This window comes from Scyliorhinus torazame, chromosome 1 (assembly GCF_047496885.1).
Source record: "Scyliorhinus torazame isolate Kashiwa2021f chromosome 1, sScyTor2.1, whole genome shotgun sequence".
NCBI classification, from domain to species: domain Eukaryota; kingdom Metazoa; phylum Chordata; class Chondrichthyes; order Carcharhiniformes; family Scyliorhinidae; genus Scyliorhinus; species Scyliorhinus torazame.
Genome location: NC_092707.1, coordinates 110,195,378 through 110,217,411, shown reverse-complemented (window position 1 = coordinate 110,217,411; position 22,034 = coordinate 110,195,378). Strand labels below are relative to the sequence as shown.

The 22,034-nt window shown below is 46.3% G+C and overlaps 1 protein-coding gene across 1 annotated transcript in view; it reads left to right on the top strand.

The window, feature by feature from the left end:
• Positions 1 to 22,034, top strand: part of LOC140410916 (breakpoint cluster region protein) — a 464,596-nt gene that overhangs the window by 311,182 nt on the left and 131,380 nt on the right. Inside the window, exon 17 of the mRNA XM_072499748.1 lies at positions 13,956 to 14,015. Coding sequence (XP_072355849.1) covers positions 13,956 to 14,015 — 60 coding nt within the window. The remainder of the gene's footprint in view (positions 1 to 13,955; positions 14,016 to 22,034) is intronic.

Sequence of the window (22,034 nt, the reverse complement as noted above, 5' to 3'; positions counted from 1 at the left end):
GTTTTGTGGGAGGATGGGATCGTTGTTATTGATGTGGGGGTTGACATTGCATTCGTACTGATTGTCGTTTATTGTTGGGTGTAAATTTGGGAGAAAATGTGAAAAAGGAGAATAAAAATATTTTTTTTTTTAAAAAAAGGTCACTTTGCCAAAATTACATTCTCCCCCCAAATTAAGTGCTCTGCCAGCAGATAATTAGAATAGTATGTTTCATGACATGTGGTGCATACCTGTTGAGCTTTACTTCATCCACGAATTGGAGGTCAGTAGATGTTGCTTTGCCTACCTTTAAGAACGTTACAGCAAGATATCGGGTGTTTGTATCACAAATGCCAAGTCGGTGTACGGGTGGAAAGACTAACAGGAAGCAGTGAGATGGAGACAGGTCCTGAGGGGAATATGAGAGGGGAAGGGGAGAGTTGGAGGTCTCAAACACCTCATTGACCTTCTCAGGGGAGGAAACCAACCCACCACCCGAGTCCCTCAGCTGAACTATCTCCTAGGAAGAAGCCTGCAAACAGATAGAACAAAACATAGAGTGCAGAAGGAGGCCATTCGGCCCATTGAGCCTGCACCGACCCACTTAAGGCCTCACTTCCACCCTATCTCCGTAACCCAATAAACCCTTCTAACCTTTTTTTTGGTCACTAAGGACAATTTATCATGGCCAATCCAACTAACCTGCACATCTTTGTACTGTGGGAGGAAACCGGAGGAAACCCACGCAGACACTGGGAGAACGTGCAGACTCCGCACAGCCAGTGACCCAGCGGGGAATCGAACCTGGGACCCTGGCGCTGTAAAGCCACAGTGCTATTTGTGCTACCGTGCTGCCCACTGTGCTACCGTGCTGCCCATCTGCTCATACTCCTAAAATGTCCCCCCTTTTATTTATTTTTATTTTTTAAATTTAGTGTACCCAATTCATTTTTTCCAATTAAGGGGCAATTTAGCGTGGCCAATCCACCTAGTCTGCACATCTTTGGGTTGTGGGGGCGAACCCCACGCAAACACGGGGAGAATGTGCAAACTCCACACGGACAGTGACCAGAGCCGGGATCGAACCTGGGACCTCGGCGCCGTGAGGCTGCAGGGCTAACCCACTGAGCCACCGTGCTGCCCCTAAAATATCCCCTTGAGCGGCAAAGTTGATTCACCGCCTCCCCTGATGACAGTAACATGAAATCCATCTGTAATTTATTTCTCTCTGCCAAAAGCTCTGGGGTTGGGGCATTCGGTTATTGGCAGTCCACCTCAAGGATGAAATCCACCAGCCTCTGTCTCTCCATCTTCCCAGATTTATCCCTATGTGCCCTCGACCTCCCCAGTGTAATGTTCTTGTTGGATGCGTGATTCATTACAAGAACACTTGTAGTTAAAGTTATTAACGATTTGTTAACAGTAACAGGGAATAAACTATATACAAGATAACAGATGAACAACAGCAAAATCATGCGCATGCAAGCTCCCTCTTTTGCTTCCTCCAGCCAGTCTGAGGGGTCAGCTGACTAACATTCACTTATACACTAGTGAGACTCCTAGTGGTCAGTCGGTGAATTACAAAACAACCATATATTGCTACACCCGGGATCAACCATATCTCCTCTGTGAGGCAATCCAGCAGTGTCCCAACCAGCTCCAGGCCCACCCAAGATGGCCACCATCTCCCATCAAGCCAACTCAAAATCAAATGAACCTAGACCATCAGCAACCTAACCCCCAACTCTGCCCTGCCACTCCCCCCCCCCCCCCCAGACACCAGACAAACAACTCACCAAGAACCCCCCCCTTTCCCCAACCCCAGCAAAGTAAATGCAAAAAACCTACGCTAGTTACCTTCAGAATCAAAAGAAAACTCACCCCCATAGGAAGCCAGCTGCAGCCATCTCCCCACTCTGCTTCCGTTAACTAGCAAAACTGCTGGCAGGGTGACCCCCAGCTAGGGTAAAAATCAAAGTCTTTCATACAATGGATCAACAAATAGCTCCCCCAACCCATATCCAACTTAAATACCAAACCTTGTCGGAAGAAAGCACGGAACCACACTCAAATCCCTTCCCCAGACAGTTCCAACAATACAGTAAACAATCCCCAAATTCACCCAAATACAGACCCCACCAACAAGTCCCATAATATGCCCTTCACCACTTTACAACCATCCCACACAAAAATACAAATACAGAAGAACTCGAGAATGACCAAGCAAGCAAGACCATAATTCTCAAACACTTCTTTAGTTTCCCCCCCATCTGTGTTTCTTAACAAAGTCATTCACCTCCTCTGGCACATCAAAATAGTAGTCTCTGTCTCTGAAGGAAACCCAGAGACGAGCCGGGTACACTATCGCAAAACATACGTTGCTCTTGTGGAGTGCCGCCTTGGCAGTATTAAATGCCGCACACCTCTTTGCCAACTCTGTCCCGACATCCTGATGTATTCTGATGGGATGGCTCTCCCATTTACACTCTTGATTTCCTTTGCCCACCTCAGGACCCACTTATCCAAGTACCGATGGAACGGACTATGATCGCCTGTGGTTGCTCCCCAATCTGGGCTTCCATCTCAGTGACCAATGGGTCTGGTCCAACTCAGGAGGGGTCGACAAGACCCCCCCCCCCCCCCCCCCCCCCAACAAATTTCAAACATCTTAGAAATGTAATTAGTGGCGCTTGTGCCTTCCAGACCCTCAGGCAGCCTAGCAATTCTTAAATTCTGCCGTCTGGAGCGATTCTCTAGGTCATCAACCTTGACCTTTAACGCCTTTTGCTCCTCTGCCAGCACGCCATCTCTGCCTCCAGAAAGACAATCCGATCTCTGTGATCAGTAAGTGCCTCCTCCACCTTCTTCGTTATCGTTCCTGTACCTTCACCCGTGAATCAAACCTGTCCAGGGTCGTACGAATAGGTGCCACAACCCCCTCAATCGCCTTCATCAGATCCTCAGGAACCGCTTGTCGCTGTTTTCTAAATTCCCCGACAAGTAGTCCACCAATTTCTCAGTCTCCACTGAGGGGGCAATGACGCTAGAGAGACCTCTGCCATTTTCTCCCCTACTAGGCTCGAGAGTCTTCTGAATCAGCCAAAGATCCCTTGCCCGACCTATGACTTACGTTGTACCCATCAGACATCACTCACCAGAGGAGAATTAATTCTGTCGAACTGTACCAATTTCTTCCCAAAAATCACCCGATAACCGGGCAGAAAGGGCAAATCCAAATCCCCAGGTGCGAGCCACCTTGTGTGCTTCTGTTCACCTCATAGCCGCCACCGGAAGTTCTGTGGAATCCTTTCTACCCTTGTGTTAACAAGTCAGTGGGCACCACATCCTTCAAGTGGTTGAATTTCCATTGCAGTGCCAGTAAGATAACAACTTGGAAAGTGGTACGAACACAAAAACATTTGTCATTGGTTAGCGCTTGACCATCTCAAAGGAACAGCATTCAGGCAGCACTACCTCAACAAACACCAGCTCTCATAGATGGGCCTCATCTTGCTACTGAGCCCCAATATGCCATCGGACATCAGGACACAGTGACCTGTTCCTCTACGGCATACACCCAAAGCTGCAAATTACTCTACAGCATCCACACACAGCTGCAATTTACAGCATGCACCCAAAACTGTGAGTTATGTCCAATGGTCCTCACGGGGAGAGGCTCAGCCAGACCATCGTTCGGTTATTTACAATCGCTCATGACCCTGCATTCGGAAGCGAACCAAGTCTATGTCCTGCATTGCCTTGTCATTTGGGAGAGACTTGGCCCGGTCAGTATTAACACAGAAGTGAATGCCAACTACATCCCTCAATAGATCCTGCTGAGCACTCAGGAGATGTGCCAAAACATTGCTTTCATAGCATTACTGTCCTCAGCATTGTCTAGGTCATTGAAAGCATAGATAGTCGGGTGGTAGGATCTCCTCCTCCCATCCAGAGGAAAGAGGACCTCCCGTCATGGATGGCCTAGAGGAAAATCCCCAGACAGGCCTCGCTGAACCGTGGAGCGTTTTGTCCCTTTTGGCACCATTGACAAGCAGAACTTCACACAGCTGGCCTGCAGGGAGTGAATGTCTGTGTGGGTGCAGTAACGACGGGGCAGATGAATCCCTGCCCATTCCGCCATTTGTCCAGCTCCTCATTGATGCCTAATTTATGACCTGAAAAGTGGAAAATCGCATGGATTAACCACATCGACATTCCCGCTAGCCATTTCGCTTAGTTTGTAGAATGAAAATTAATTCCCATGTGGCCTCATTTGCCAATGACACCCGAGATATGTGGCATTGTAAACAATGTAGATGGAAGTTTAAATTTGCAAAGGTTTGAGCATGAAGACTCTTTGGCACTGTTTGAAAGAGAGCATGGAGCCTTTCAGAGTCTTTACCAACATTCCACCCTTCAAGAACACCAGTCAAAATATATTAACTGTTCATTCATTACATTATAATTTGTGGGAACTTCCTTGTTCAGAAATTCTGCTAAGTTTGCATATACATTGTAAATAACTTTGTTCCAGAGGAATTTGTAAAGTATTTTGCACTTTGAAAATCAGACCACAAGACGGTACTCCTCCCGGCATATAAGCAGAAACTTAAGCGGGAGAATCCGGTTAAGAAGATTGTGCAATGTTGGTCCGAAGGAACGGAAGAGCTCCTATGCGACTGCTTGGAGTCAGTGGACTGGTCCATATTCAAGAACTCAGTGGCCAACCTAAATGAGTATGCCACCACCGTCACAGACCTCATCAGCAAGTATGTAGAAGATTGCATGCCAAAGAAGGTAGTACGAGCTTTCCCCAACTGGAAACCATGGTTTAACCGGGAGATTCACTCCTACTGAAGACCAAGTCTGAGGCGTTCAAAACAGACGACCTGGACCTTTCCAAGAAATTTAGGTATGACCTGCGCAAAGCCATCAGGGACGCCAAGCGACAATACCAGACTAAACTAGAGTCACAGACTAACGACACAGACTCTCATCAGTTGTGGCAAGACTTAAACTACATAACGGGCTACAAAGCAAAGCCGAGTAGAATCTCTGACAGCGGAGCACCCTTTGCCAATGAATTGAATGCATAATGTGCTCGTTTTGAGCAGGAAACCAATAAACCGTTGTCAACTGCCCGAACAGCCTCAGACACACTCATTCCTACCGTCACAGCCTCCAAAGTCAGATCGGCCTTGAAAATGAACCCACGGAAAACAACAGGTCCTGAAGGAGTCCCTGGTCATGCACCCAGATCCTTCGCGGACCAACTGGCGGGTGTGCTTGCAGACATCTTCATCCTCTCCCTACTCCATTCCAAGGTCCTCACCTACTCGAAGAAGACCACCATTAGATCGGTGCTAAAGGAGAACGAAGCAAAGTGCCGCAACGGCTACCATCCAGTGGCCTTGACATCTATCCTCATGAAATGTTTCGAGAGGTTCGTCATGAGATACATCAACTCCATACTCCCAGAATGCCCTGATCCACGGGGGCTGGTTTAGCACAGTGGGCTAAACAGCTGACCTGTAATGCAGAACAAGGCCAGCAGCGCGGTTCAATTCCCATACCGGCCTCCCTGAATTAGGGGCTTTTCACAGTAACTTCATTGAAGCCGACTTGTGACAATAAGCGATTATTATTATTATCCATTGAAATTTGCATACAGCCACAACCTGTTCACAGAAGACGTCATCTTCCTGCCCCTACACCCATCCTTGGAGCATTTCGTCAACAAAGACTCTCACGTCAGATTCTTATTTATTGACTACAGCTCCGCCTTCAACACCATAATCCCAGCCAAGCTCATATCAAAACTCCAAAACCGAGGACTTGACTCCTCCCTCTGCAACTTCATCCTTGACTTCCTGACCCATAGACCACAATCAGCAAGGATAAACAACGACACTTTCTCCACAATAGTCCTCAATACCGGGGCCATGCAAGACTGCATACTTAGACCCCTACTATACTTCCTATACACACAACTGTGTGGCAAAGTTCAGCTCCAACTCCATTCACACGTTGATGACACGACCGTAGTGGCCCGGATCCCAAACAACGATGAGTCAAGAGTACAGGAGGGAGATGAGAATCTAGTGGTGTGGTGTAACAACAACAATCTCTCTCAATGTCAGCAAAATTAAAGAGCTGGTCATTGATTTCAGGAAGCGAAGTGTCGTACACACCCTTGTCTGCATCAATGGTCCCCAGGTGCCATTGTCAACGTAATCTTCTACACACTTACTGATGAAGTCTGTGGCGGTGGTGGCATACTCGTTTAGGTTGGCCACTGAGTTCTTGAATATGGATGCAGTCCACTGACTCCAAGCAGTTGAAGTTGGTTGACAGCTTCAAAATTCTAGGTGTGCACATCACCAACAATCTGTCCTAGTCCACCCACGTCAACGCCACAACCAAGAAAGCACAAAAGCGCCTATACTTTCTCAAGAAACTAAGGAACTTTGGCATGTCCACATTGACTCTTACTAATTTTTACAGATGCACCATATAAAGCATCCTATCTGGCTGCATCACAGCCTGGTATGGCAACTGCTCGACCTAAGACCGTAAGAAACCATAGAGATGTAAGCAAATTACTGTGGATGCTGGAATCTGAAACAAAAAACAGAAAAAAATGCTCAATCTCAGCAGGTCAGACAGGATCTGTGGAGAGAAAAGGGAGCTAATGTTTTGAGTCTGGGTGACTCTTTGTCAAAGCTAGTTTTACAAAGAGTCATCCAGACTCAAAATGTTAGCTCCCTTTTCTCTCCATAGAAACTACAGAGTCATGAACACAGCCCAGTCCATCACGCCTCCCATCCATTGATTCTGTCTACACCTCCCGCTGCCTTGGGAAAACGGGCAGCATAATCAAATACCCGTCCCACCCGGGTTATTCTCTTCCAACCTCTTCCATCGGGCAGAAGATACAAAAGTATGAAAATACGCATTAACAGATTCAAAAGCAGCTTCTTCCCTGCTGTTACCAGACTCCTGAAAGACCCTCTTATGGACTGAACTGGTCTCTCCAAGCATCTTCTCTACTGTGTAGCACTACACTCTGTATGCTTCACCCTATGTCTATGTATTTACATTGTCTATTTATTGTATGTCCTATGTATTTCATGTATGGAGCGATCTACCTGGACTGTACGTAGCACAATACTTTTCACTGTACCTCGGTACACGTCACAATAAATCTAAATCTAAATTTTGAGACTCGCCTGAGGAGCATGATAAAGTATTGTTCTCCCTCTTTCACCCCCCCCCCCCGCCCCCGGTTCTCTTTCCCGTCCCCGGTTCTCTTTCCCGTCCCATTCCCTACCCCTTTCCCACTAGCTCTGTAAAACCCCCATTGAAATGTTGCACCTATAATAAGGAGTATAGGTCATTTCTACTACAGTTCAGAATTATACAACAGGAAACCACTTAAATAAGATGCAAAAACACCTTGCTTTCAAATCAATACTTTTCCAGCTTGAAAAAGAACTCTGCATGTAAAATTTACTTTTACTCTGTACACAAACTATAAAATGAGGGAACACAAATATGGTTTGCATTGGGGGAAATTACTCCAGACAGTTATCATACAACTTCAAATGGACAGCTGTAAAGTGGTATTGGACATCTCGATATTGACTCCTTGGCTACTGTTTGATTTGTGCCTTGCAAAGATTGCACTTAGGAAACAACGTTAAATTCCCCAAATGGCTCACTGGATGGAATCAATGTATGACTGAGTTATACAAATCACACAAGCCCCAGCTCCCATTCAGAGTTGTATGCTATGTTGGTTCATCTCAGTTGGGTGGCAGTTAAGTTTGTATTATTGGCCTGAACATCTAGGCTAAACTGAGTAGATGTAAGCCAGCAATTGTCTTCACCACCGCCATTAACCATTACTAATCAGGAATGCTCCCCAATACGTGTAATGAGGTTGAATAAGGACAGGATTTAGTGGCTGCAATGCCCACTGTATTTGCAAGAGCCTGCCGGTCCTCACTGACTCGGCCTCTGGGCAAGGTATCAGAGAGAAAGATGCTGATAGCCAGATAATTGTGATAAAACTTGCTTTTTTTTAGAAACGCACGAAGAACAAAGCATTTTGTGACCAATCAAACTAGATTTTTTAAAACATCCCAATTTTTAAATTAAATTTTCTGGATTAATTTCTTGTGAAGTTAACATTTGAACAAAACTATTAAATAGACAAATGACTAGCCAGCCATGCGTTGATTTAAAAGTGTAGAAAATGTGACATGACCTAAGTGAAGGAAAGTATCTCAATCTTAACAGCAGTTCCAGTGCACTTGGAATAGATTTTTAAATTATGTTCCAATTTTCTCCCTCCCTCTCCCGAAGATGCTGAGTCTTGCCGGGATACGGTTCAAGGACTCCAGCAGTCCCCTGACACTATACAGTGCTGGCAGGCTAGTCAACCATGGGAGGCATCATAGCCAAGCCTGATCCTGTCCTCACCCCAAATGTTGTCTGGAATTTTGAGATTACTTTCTGGAAGTAATGAACATGGCTAAATTTAATGTAGTGAATCTTCATATCCCTCAAAAATTCCAAGCATACTTAAGAGAAAAAGAAGGACTTGCATTTCTATAGTACCTCATCATCTGGCAGAAACGTGAATTGTACTTACAATGATTTAGATTAAAGTGCATTGACTGTTGATATGTAAGCAGTACTGCAGCAACATACATACAGAATGGTCCACAATTTGGAAATGAAATGAGTGAGTTTTTTTAGCTCTGCATATATCATTCAGTTATTGTTCAGAAGGATGAGCTCAAGAGGGTACAAGACAGGTTGCTCGCGTGCCTGATCTTATTCCTTTAGGTACATGCACTTAGCATCTCCATTTGATGAAGAGGCCTATTTTGGGAATGCTAACAAACCATTCTGCTCCCAAACATTCCAAGGTACTTGGTGTACCTCCAGATGTTCTTAGTTAGATGGCTTTTGCCCAGTTTGTTGCTGCATCACTGTAAGATGTTGAGGGCAGTAGCCTGCAGTGTGGGAGTGACAAATTTATGGAGAAGTCTCAACACTTTTGAAGGGTGGATAAGCTCCTCATAAATTTCATGACTTGTTATGTAAATCCCCAGACTTTGAAAAAAAAATTTTAAAAACAGGTTGCAGGTGTCCTTGAGAGTTTTTTAAAAATTCTCTATTCTAACAGCTTCATTCACTCTTTGTTGTTTTTTCCCGAATGGCTCTTTATGAATGTTTGGCTGGTTTACAAAAGTTGTATTATTTCAGCGGGGCTCTGAGTTTACAGTTTAATTGACAGTTTAAATAGTTTAACGGGTTAGCTGTCAAGGCCTCATGGCAACACCCTCGCTTCAATCCCTGGAACCTGCTCGAATACATCCTCATCCGAGCGAGGGACTGCAAGGACGTGTGTATCACCGCGGCATGAAAGGAACCAACTGAACAGACCACTGTCTAATCCGCTCTGTGATCAACATCAATATAGCCCCGAAGCAACAACGAGAACAGAAACAATGCTGCAGGAAAATCAACACTGAGGCACTCAAAAGCCTTGATAAGCGAGCCTTATTCAGCCAGCTCCTCACTGCCAACTTGATGTCTCCTGGTAACCCAGAGATGCAGAGTTTCCGCACGCCTGGTCTGCTCCCAAGGCCTCCATAATCAGCACTTGTGTAGAGATGCTTTGTCACTCGACCAGGACACCCCAAGACTGATTCAGTGAGAATGACCAGGATATCCAGGAGCTGATGAGCTGCAAGCACAAGGTATTTCTGAACCTGAAACTACAACCCAACTGCAGAACAAAAAATGCAGCTCTACTGAAGGCTGAGGTCCAGCAAAAACCTTGTGACCTAAAGAACAGATGGTGAGTGGAGAAGGCAAAGCAGTTAGCCGAAAACCATGACATGTAAGGTTTCTTTAGTGCAGTTAAGACCACCTACGTCCCAGCACTCGAGGCCCCACTCCACTGCTGGCCAAGAATGGAGATGTGCTCATCAAGAACAGAGAGGCAGTCAGCGCCTGCTGGAAGGAACACTTAAAAGACCTCCTTAACAGAGACTCTGTCTTCAATGCAAGTGCTCTTGACTCCATCCCACAGCATGCGGCCCACCACCATCTCCATGGGGTGGAGTGGGTGGTAAGTAGGTATAAGGAATGAGAATGCAAGGACCTTAAAATCTTGTAACACAATTGGAACAGTGTCCCAGAGAACCAAAGCGATATTTCTAACCCACCTGCCCACATCCCCCCACTCCACTGGAGCAAAGTTCGCTATATTTGGACCCTTTTTTTCTGCGGCAGGTGCAATGTGTTTGATATCTCCTGACTGAAACCATCCATCTCGGTAGCAAAACTCCAGACTGTAAGATGCAGGCAAGCAACCAGGAGGAAACGATGACAGATCGGAACAAAAATGTTTTATTTGACTTACTCACTACATACTCTAGTCCCCGAAGGGTCTCCTGTGCCCCGGCCCACACTCGGGCCCAGGTATTTATGTCCCAGGGCACCCTTGGTTAAGGATGTAACCCCATCCGCTCATCTGGAGAGATCATACTCAGGTGAGGCCACGGGGTCTGGACCAGTAGGGTTTTGGCACAGACCTTAAAGAAAGACTTGCACTTTGATAGTACTTTCCACAACAAATATTCCAAAGCAATTTGCAGCCAGTGATGTACTTTTAAAGTACAGTCACTGTTGTTGTGTAGGAAATGCCAATTTGTGCACTATAAGCTTACGCAAACAGAATGTGATAACCAATCTGTTTTAAGGATGTTGGCTGAGGGATGAATATTTGCCAAGAAAACCCCATTTCTCTTCTTCCAAATAGTGGGGTGTCTTTTACATCCACTCAATAAGACATACTTTGTTAATGTCTGAAAACAGTATCTCCAACCTCATTACTGCACCATAGTGTCAGGCTGAACTTCTACACAAGTGTCTGAAATGGGACGTTAACTAACAACATTTAAACTCAGAGGTGAGAGTGCTCCATACTGGGCCACCAGCTAACCTCTCACCTTCACAGGTTAATGATACTTGTCTACAGGTAGAGATCCAAGAGTTAAAAGCATTGCTCACAGATTGGTGTGGGACAGATAGGTTTAGAGTCACAGGAGACTAGAACTAGTGTTTCAAAATGAAACAAGATTGCTCCTATAGAAAGTGAATCTGGGGAGTTAATGGAAAATAAGATCTTGGCAGATTAATTTAACATGTATCTTGCATCAGTCTTCACTATAGGGAAAACAAGTAACATCCCAGAAATAGTTGTAGATCAGAAAATGGAAGGGAGGGAGGATCTCTATTACCATTTAAATAATACTCTGCCATTCTGTCTTTCCTGCCTGCATCTATCATGTATTTACCCATTCATTCAACTTGTCTAAATCACCTTCAATCTCGTAACATCCTTCTCACTACTGACATTCCCACCACTTTTGTGCTGCCAGCGAACTTGGAAATATTACATTTGGTTCCCTCATCCAAATCATTGATATATATATATATTGTGAATATGTAGGGAAGGCGGTGGTATAGTGGTATTGTCATCAGACTAGTAAACCAGAGAACCAGAGTAATGCTCTGGAGACCCAGGTTCAAATCCCTCCACAGCAGATGGCAAAATTTGAATTCAATAAAACTATGGAATTAAAAGTCTTAATGATAACCATGAAACCATTGTCGATTGTTGTAAAACCTAATGTCCTTTCGGGAGGGACATTTGCCGTCCTTATGTGGTCTGACCTACATGTGACTCCAGATCCACAGTAATGTGGTTGACTCTTAACTGCCCCCTCAAGGGAAATTAGGGATGGGCAATAAATGCTGACCTCTACTGCGACGCCCATGTCGCATGAATGAATAAAAAAAATATAGCCAGGACTTCAGCACTGAGCCTTGCAAATGCTCCACAGTGACTACAGCTACAGATCCAAACACAGATTTTGAGTAGCTGCAGCTGGAGACATTACACATGGAACCTGCACACTGGAAGGGTTCCTAACGTCCCACATTGCACAGGAGGAGGGCTCCACCTTGCTGCACCGCCGTGCCATGACTTACTGTAAATTATTCCCTTTACTTTTACTTTCTCTAGTTTAAAGAATATTAAATAGGACCTTACTTATGCTTTAAACACTACTTAATCTGAAATAAAGTGTGATGAATGTAAGAAATTGCCATATTTTATATATTTTTTGAAGTAATGTTATTAAAACCTGGGATAAGATGCTTACAGACTGTATGTCTGCTAGATATGTGATTAAGGGTCATAAAAGTGAGATAATCATTAATTTTGCAAGTGAAGTATTCTGCTAATTGAATTTGTTTATGTTAAATGACAACTGGGTTGTAGATAATTTATGAGGGGTATTGTGTTTGGTCCTGGCTAAACAAGTAATGGGACATCTTGTGGGAGGAGACAGATGAATATCTTATGCTTTGGGTTCAGATGATGTAATTAAGGGGAGGAGCCAGGTCTGTCTGAAAAGCTGGTTCTTCCTCGGATTTTAATCTTGTTACAACATGCTCGGCTAGTGTGCGGTCAATTCCAGTCCCACAAGCCGCAGAGTCACAACACAAGTGAATTAACCAATAATTCTTATAAACATTCCCAAAACCTTTGGCCGTTGGCTGCCCAATAATTACAGTCACCGGGTTTGTAAGTTGAAACACAATTACTGTTTATTTATAGCAAGATTAATGGTGAAGCATGCAGTAAACAGAACTGGATAACAACAAGCTTATACTAACTACCCTCTTCAACTGTCTCACCCTCTACCCACACACAAAAGACAGACAGACCTGGGGAGAGGAGGCTGAAAATAAGAAGGATTAAGTCAAAAGATAAAAGTCTTTATTTTGAATGATGTGTTCTTCAGTGCAGTCACTTCACAGCATGAGTGTTGTTTAAAGTTTCTGGTTTACAGTATGTAATGATCCTTGCAGCTCAGCAGTATATCTCACTCACAGCCTTTTCCATGAAGGGCATGTGGCTTCACATCAGCAAAGAGTGAAAGGAGTGACTCTACTCTGTACCAGTGCCGAACTGTAAACTACAGGCCAGTTGGCTTTCATCTGTCATAAGAAAAGCTATTATTAAATATATTTTACAGTAAGAAGTCTTACAACACCAGGTTAAAGTCCAACAGGTTTGTTTCAAATCACTAGCTTTCGGAGCACTGCTCCTTCCTCAGGTGAATGAAGAGGTAGGTTCCAGAATCATAGATATAGACAAAGTCAAAGATGCAAGATGACACTTTGAATGCAAGCATCAGATCTCCTACACAGGCCACGAACGGGCTGCACACTCACCATTTGATATCTTTATGTTCTTCACGCCAAGGACAATCCCTTAACGTCTGCGCATAGAGAAAAAAAAGGATGGGCACAAAAACCCGGGTCGGGTGACTGACTGTGTGCAGAGCACCAGAGTCAATGAGTGTCTCAAGAGAGAAAGACAAGGGAGGGGGGACAGGGAGAGGTCCCAATAAGAAGTCATGGTAAGTGGACATAAACAGGTCTCAGTTAAGAAAAAGAGAGGAGCAGAGAAACAGGCTCCAATTAGAAAAAGGGCTGCAGGGGGCAGACTTTACATGAAGTGGGCTTGGGAAAATTCCTGGTAATTGAAGAGGGCTCAGAAGAAGTCCAAGGGCATGCAGGCCACCTGATGCCTCCACCGTCCCATCCCCTGTAAAATGTGAGACAGGTCGGGCAGACCGGTAAACAGCCATGAGTTACATTTTACAAGTTCCACCCGTCTTCAAACATATCGGTGGGAGGGTGGCGCCCTATGTGATGGGCTTTTAATGAGAATCATATTGTTGGTGAGAGTTACTCCCCAAAATCGTTACTAAACCCGACAGCTAATAGCTCAGAGCTGGAAGCCAAACCTCAGCAGTCTGAAAAGCATATTTGTAGCTTATATTTTTAGTTGCTTAATCAATAAAACTTTTTGTTTTCAGCTGGAGCCACAAGCCTTACAGGACAAGGACTGGCAGAGAACTGTCATAGCAATGAATGTGGTATGTTGCTGTTTTAAGCTGTAAGTAGTGGCACTGAGATAATGTATGATATGATCTTTTTTTGTTCAATATAATCTGAATTTATTTGTGACGTGGGGTTATGTTAAGAAACATCAGGTCAATAAGTTAAAAGCAAAAGATTAAAAAAGTGAACTCAGTTGGCAAACGGATTACTAGTCTATTTGCCAATATTGGGCTGGTTACAGATGGAAGGTTTTACTTAAAAATTTTGAACAGTGACCTTGCCTCCGAACAAGAATTGCCAGATTTATTTTTATTTATATTATGAGGTGAGTGTCGCTGGTTAGGCCAGTATTTATTGCCCATCTGATTATCCTTGAGAAAGTGGTGGTGAGCCGACCTCCTGAACCGTTGCAGTCCATGTGGTGTAGGTAAACCCACTGTGCTGTTAGGGAGGGACTTCCAGGATTTTGACCCAGTGACAGCGAAGGAACGGCGATATATTTCCAAGGAAGGATGGTGAGTGGCTTAACGCTACCTTTGTTCTTCTACATGGCAGAGTCAAGTGTTTGGAAGGTACTGTTAGTGGAACGAACCTTGGTGAGTTACTACAGTGCATTTTGTAGAGACATCATTGCACAGAAGGAAGCCATTCAACTGATGAAGTCCATGAAGGCTCTCCATGGAGCAATCCAATCAATTCCATTCCCCAACTCTATCCCTGTAGACTTGCAAGTTTATTTCACTTGAGCGCCCATCCAATTTCCTTTTGAAATCATCGCTTGTCTCTGCTACCATCACCCTAGTAGGCAATGAGTTCCTAATCATTACTGTTCACTGCATTAAACAGTTCTCCCTCACAACCCCTTCATCTCTTGCTCAAAACCTCAAATCTGTGTCCTTTCCTTGCACCACCTGCTGATGGGAACAGCTTTTCTTAGTTTACTTTATTTAAATATGTCATAATCTTGCACACCTTGATCAAATCTCCCATCAATCACTTTTGTTCAAACTAGGCCCTTTGTTTCTCCAATCTAACCTCGTAACTAAATCCACCATCCTTAGAACCATTCTGGTAAATCTCCTCCACACACTCACAAGGACCCTCACATCCTTCCTAAAGTGCAGTGGCTAGAACTGTACACAATATTCCAGTTGTGGCCTAACCAGAGCATAACTTCCCTGATTTTTGCCTCAATACATCTGCCCAAGAATCCATATGCTTTGTTAATTAATTTCTCAACATATCCAGCCACCTGTGCACATGGACCCGCCAGGTCCCTCTGTCCCTACACTCTCTTAAGAAATGTATCATTGGGCTGAATTTTCACTGAGTTGGGATGACTTTAAAAATGGTGAGTCCCAATTCAAGGATTTCTGACCCAGTGCCCAGGCTGCCTGATTTTTGGGAGTGCCTTTAAAACACACAGGCTGCTTCCTGTCAAGAGTATTTCTTGCTATGGAGGGAGTGCAGCGAAGGCTTACCAGGCTGATTCCTGGAATGGCTAGACTGTCATATGAGTAGAGATTAAGTTGGTTAGGATTATATTCATTTAAGTTTAGAAGAATGAGAGGGAATCTCATAGAAACTTATAAAATTCTAACAGAATTAGGCAGGGTAGATTCAGAAAGAATGTTCCCAATGGAGGGGGAGTCCAGAACTAGAGGTCATAATTTAAGGATAAGGGGTAAACCTTTTAGGCCTGAGGTGAGGAGAAATTTCTTCTCCCAGAAAGTAGTTAAGGTCAAAGCATTGTGTGATTTCAAGAAGGAATTAGATGTAGCTATTGAGGCTAAAGGGATCAAGGGATGTGGGGGGAAGGCAGGGTCAGGGTATTGAACTTGATGATCAGCCATGGTCATAATGAATGGCAGAGCAGGCTCGAAGGGCCGAATGGCCTCCTCCCGCTTCCTTTTTCTATGTATGTTTCTAAATATGAAATTCGAGAGAATACAGGTTCAGTTTGCCCAATCTCTCCTCATAAGACAACCCTGCCATCATGGGAACAAGTCTGGTGAACCTCATTGCACTCACTCTATGTCAATAACAACTTTCCTGAGGTAAGTAGATCAAAACTGCACCCAGTACTCCCAAGTCCAGTCTAACCAAGATTCTATACAATTTAAGCAAGATTGGGCAAGGTTTTTCACGAGTCATGGTTCATGGTACCTCAGAAGAGTGGTGCACCCTAGTCTGTATGATGGGACCTTCAAAAGGGTGAGTTCAAAAGGTAATTTTCATATATCCTAGGCCAAACTATGCCCCTCTACCCACTCACCATGGCCTTTCATACCCCAATGCCAAGTTATGTCACTTCATCCATCACCATGACCCTTCATGCCCCATGCCAATCTATGGCACTTCCATTCCTGTTGGCCCACTATGCACTATGTAGAACCAATTAACCCCATATTGACAGTAGGATGTATGAAACAGGTTTTTAAAAACCGAAGTTAGTCATAACCGTGCAGAAGGGGGCTATTAGGTCCATCGAATCTGCAACGACCCTTCAAAAGAGCCACGACCCATGTCCATTCCCCCTTTCACACTGCCCTATCCCCGTAACCCCATAACATAACCTGCACATCCCTGGACTCTTTAGCATGGCCAATCCACCTAATCCGCACATCTTTGGGCTGTGAGAGGAAACTGGAGTGCCCAGAGGAAACCCACGTAGACACAGGGAGAACGTACAAACTCCACACAGACAGTGACCCAAGGCCAGAATTGAACACGGGTCCCTGGCGCCCTGAGGCAGCATTGAGAACCATTTTCCATGATTTTGAAGAAGTTCATTTCACTACAAAGCAATAAAAATGTCAATTATCCAGGCTCTTTAAAGCCTCAAAAACGGACATTGCAGGCCCTTGAAGCCACTTAATCTTGTATAAATAAACAACAGCAGAGATCAGAGAGTCTGAGCTGTCCATCAAGCAATGTTTTCCCTGGGCATGGCTGTTTCAACAAGAGGAATGGATGTCTGGGTTTTCCGCCAAGCCTCAATGTGTATACTTGGCATTTGGTAGCTTGGATGTGACATGGGGAGAATGTGTTAGGGGGAGGGGGGTGGCTGCTTTTGTGTTTTTACTTTAACTGTTTTTATTTTATCTGGGAGAAAGCCCCAGAGCACCAAGGCGTGGCTTTTAAACAGCTCGTCTGTGCCCCTGTGGCTGCCTCAGACCTATTTCCCGGGTCAGCAGGCCCGATTCCAGCCCCACCTGCCCCTCGACACTGAAGATCCTACCTTTGCAGTCACTTCCTCCCATGACAGGCTGGCCAAGCCAGAAATTTTCCTGACTCCCACTACCTGCACTTGTGATGAAAATTAAGGCATTAAATCTATCTTGCCTCTTCCTATTCCTTCAGCCAAAATGCATCGCCTCACATTTGTAACTATTTAATTCCATCTGCTACTTGTCCGCCTATTCTACTAGTCTATGTATGTAATGTTGCAGTCAGTTGATGTCATCTTCATGGTATGCCATACCTCCAAGTTCGTTATCAATGGCAAATTTTACATTATATTCCAATATTCAAATAACTTATATTGGCTCGAATTGTCCGGTCATTGCGATTCACTTTTCCCAAAAAGTGCACCCCCATCAGCGAGTTTCCCTGTGGCATGAGGTGGTTACAATGGGAAATCCAATCGACAGGCCCCGGGAAGATGGAATCCTGCCCCCAGCAAATGCCGTGCCGCCGAGAAACACATGGCTGGGGGACCAGAGAATCCAGCCCATGATCTTAGCACTGACTCTTGGGGAGAACCACGTCTATATTTCTCCAATCTGAAACATAGAAACTAGGGGCAGGAATAGGCCAATCAGCCCTTCGGGCCTGCTCCACCATTCATTACAATCATGGCTGGTCACCCAACTCCAGTAACTCACTTCTGCTCTCCCCCCATGTCCTTTGATCTCTTCAGCCCCAAGAGCTATATCTAACTCCTTCTTGAAAACATACAATATTTTGACCTCAACTGCACTCCAGTACACTGCACGGAGGATCACCCGCTTTGTGGTGGTCTGTTGTTCCCTCCACAACCTCGCACAGCAGCGTGGCGACAAGCTGGTGGTGGGTGATGAGGAACATGTGCCATCGAGGAGGAGCACAAGGATGATGAAGTGGGAGGGGCTGGAGGATGAGGCCGGGGAGGAACCTGAGAACCAGCCGGAAGGCTGCAGGTCAGGCGGCAGCGGCGAGGATCCGGCAAGCCGAGAGGGCCAGAAAGACCCTCATACATACCCGATTCACTTAGGATGTGGCCTGGTCCATAACACCTCACTCCTATCTCTCTCTATCTCTTCGCCCCCCCCTTCACTCCAGGATGTTGGGACTGTTGGCACCGTCAGCAGGTCACTTGAGGGCGGAGGGGGGCGATTACCCGCAGAGAGCTGAGCGCCAATGCTCCTCAATCTGTGCCATAGTCTGACCCATTCTGAGTGCTATCTCATACCCATGCATGCGGTGTGCCTAGGGGGGGAGGGGGAGATGCCTGGAGAGATGGGACAAGGATTCAGAGGTTGGCCTGCATTGCAAAAGAAAGTGACAGAAACATCCTAGTGCACAAGTGTTTAATGTCTAATACAATTATTCTGATGATGCTACCCCCCTCACCCCCTACCTACCCCTGCCCCCCCACCCCTGCCTACCGCTGCCCCCCCCCCCCCAACTCTGTATCCCTTCCCCAACTCTGTCTCCCCTCCTCCAGTGTCCTCCGTGATCCTCGATGTGCTTGGCCCTCCTAGCTCTTCCGTTCTGTCTAGGTGTCTCCCAATGCACATCAGAGGTGGAGGCAGCCAGCTGTTTACCTCGTCTCTTGTCCCGTGGCCTTCGATGCCCCTGGCGGGCATCCTCTGGGAGCAGAGGGCCCCGGCACACTTGTTGATGGCACATGCACAGCCTTGCCGCCCTGTCCCATGTGCTGGCTGCGCAACATGGCCTCATCAGAGGGGTGGAACGCGGGGGAGCTGATGACCACCATCCCCACTCCATTGGAAGGGTCCGGGTTGGCACCCAGTGCCCCTCCTCCTACTCGGTGCCATTGGGTCCTGGGGTTCACCTTGGGACGGAGGGGTAGCTGGTTCGAGCCCCGGCTGCCCTGCATCATCTGGCTCTGCCAGCCCTGGTAATTCCCCATGGTCCGCATTATCATGTTGAAGCCCTCGGCAATGCTCCTCAGTGATTGGGACATGTTCTGCAGTGCCCACCTGCGACTGGGTCAAGGTCCGCAGTGCCTCAGCCATGCCCATCTAAGAGCAGACATGTCCCACAGAACCTCATCAAGGTCATCCTGGTACTGGGTGACATCCCCCAGCGAGGCAGACATTCTGTCGAGAACCTCGGCCATGGCCATCACTGACTGCGTAATGCCTTGGACACTCACTAATGGTGCTGACGTCATGAACCAGGCTCTCCACCCTAGCAGTGTTGGCCTCGGTGCCACGCATTGCCGGCAACATCTCCTGCACCCATAGCCTCTGGGACTCCTCCAAGCGGCTATGGATCTGCTGGAGTGTCGCTCTCTCTGAATGTCCCGGCCGCTCCCTAACATCTCCATCACCTCTGGGATGACTTCTTCCACAGGCTCAGCATCAGGCTGGGACCCAGCAGACCTCCGACCACTGTCTTGCCTGGGGGTTCCCGCCTTCACTTGATGTACATCAGCAGTAGTGTGGTGCTCACCAGATTGTGCTCCAGAAGCAGGTATCTGCACTGGTGGAGGGTGGGGATGACAGCTGTTATGGCTATTATGGTGGCATCCTCGGAACTCTGCTCCAAGGTGGTCTCCTGGGAGGCTGGAGAAGTGGCCACCCAGGATGGAGGACCTGCGGGAGAATGGACATGTGGTCAGTGGGAGGTGTTGTATCTCTTAAACACTCTTGTGCACAATCAGTAGGATGTCTCTGTCACTTTCTTCCACAATGTGGGCCGACCTCCAAATCCTTGGCAGCACGGTAGCACAGTTGATAGCACTGTGGCTTCACAGCGCCAGGGTCCCAGGTTTGATTCCAGGCTGGGTCACTGTCTGTGTAGAGTCTGCACGTTCTCCCCATGACTGTGGGTTTCTCCGGATGCTCCAGTTTCCTCCCACTAGTGCTGTTAGGTAATTTGGGCATTCTGAATTCCCCCTCTGTACCTGAACAGGCACCGGAATGTGGCGACTAAGGACTTTTCACAGTAACGTCATTGCAATGTAAGCCTACTTGTGACAATAACGTTTATTATTATCTGTCCATTTCAGATACTTCAACCAGCTCCTGAATTAAAGTTTACCCAAGTGTCTTTATTTATGAGTAGATCAAAGTATGGACACAGATATAATGCAACACACTTTATTAAATATAGTTAACCCGTAAATTACCCATTATGCATACAAGAAACACCTATGATTCGACTATACTACCCGCAAAGGTGGCTGGTAAGCTGTAGATCCGATCCCCGAGTCCCTCTGGTTCCTCTTTGCAAAGGTGACTCTCGCTGGAAGTTTCTTCCTTGCTTGCCTCCTTCCTTCCTTCTGGTCTGGTCAAGGTCACCTCACACACCGAGTCTTTGCTTCGAGTCCTAGCTCCCTAGATGTCTGGAATGCCTATTTTTATCCCGTGTCACCACCCACCTCCTTTTCCACCTGCCCTTGGTCTTCGGCCAATGGAGTCTCAGGAGGCAGGGTCTCGGCGCCCAATGGTCTGGTTGATGACCTGTTGACAGGGCGCCTGAGTCCACCCTAGGAGGAGCGATGATTGCCTTATGGGTTATCAGGAACTGTAGACAATAGGCCAGTGCATCTCAAATAGGAGCAATAATTACTTGATGGGTTATCTGGGGCTACTCCAGACATACCCCGGCAGCCTGTCTGAGTTCTGTATATTCGGATTCTGCAGACTTCTTATTGGAGCAGACTGTGGTTTTAATTTAAAGTGCCCAATTCTTTAATTTAAGATATCCAATTTAATCGGTCTTAAAACTAGGCCCTGATTATATTACCACAGAGGGATGGGTCAGCCAGTGAGACAAGTTTGACAGGTCCTCTGGGTGAGCCCGGTGGTTCCTCATCTCCGCACCGTCCGCCAGCCTCCGCGTTGGTGACCGCCCTCTCCTCGGCCACACCGGTTACCTCGAAGGAGGTGAGGATTCTGAAGACTGGCACCGCTCCACCAGGCTGGGCCCTCTCCCAGTGATGGTGGGAGCGTTTTTCCTGAGGAGACACAGAGGGCATCATTAGCATGGTTCACTGTGGTGTGAGGTGAATTGAAGGGGGAAGGGGTGGAGGATGGGTTGGGGGTTTGAAGGGGAAGGGAGTGTGGAGGGAAGTTTGGGGGTCGCGTGGAGAGTTGGGGTTGGATGCTCCCGTGGGGGCGGAAATGGCTCCGGGGAGGGGGTTCCTGGCCTCCACAACGTCTAGCAGCCTCTCCAGGTCGACATTGTTGCGAGCTGGCTGGGGTTGGCTGAGCAAGTGCAGCTTAAGTGCTGCTCAATCTTGTTAGCAGGGGGCTGGTGAGCGCGGTGACGGGGGATCAGCTGGCGAACCTTCATTTGCGGCGAGATGCCTGTGAGGCCTCATTAAGTGGACCAATTAATGTTGAATAGCTTAGCCAGCCTCGCTGGGTCGAGCGCCGGGAAGCTGGCGGCAATTCCCATTCGCCACAGCGTTTAGAAATCTTTCCTGAGAATCACGCCCTATGTTTTAACTTGTTGAATTCCTCATTCTCTCTGTTGCTTGACTTAAAGATACTTACCTATTTATTTTTTTTAAATAATTTTTATTAATTATGGTTTTCATAAAATAAATGAAAAAGGAACCCAACAGGGTTAAGTACAAAACACGGTCTAGAAAAGCAACACTCCATACATTCCTCCCCCCCGTACATAAATAATAAATTAACATTAACACCCCGAATTAACACAACAGGTATATACACCCCCCTGGACCCTCCAGTGTAAATAACAAAAACAAAAATAAAGTAAACTCCCCCCCCCCCCCCCCGAGTTGCTGCTGCCATTGACCAATGTCTATCGTTCTGCCAGGAAGTCTAAGAACGGTTGCCACCGCCTAAAGA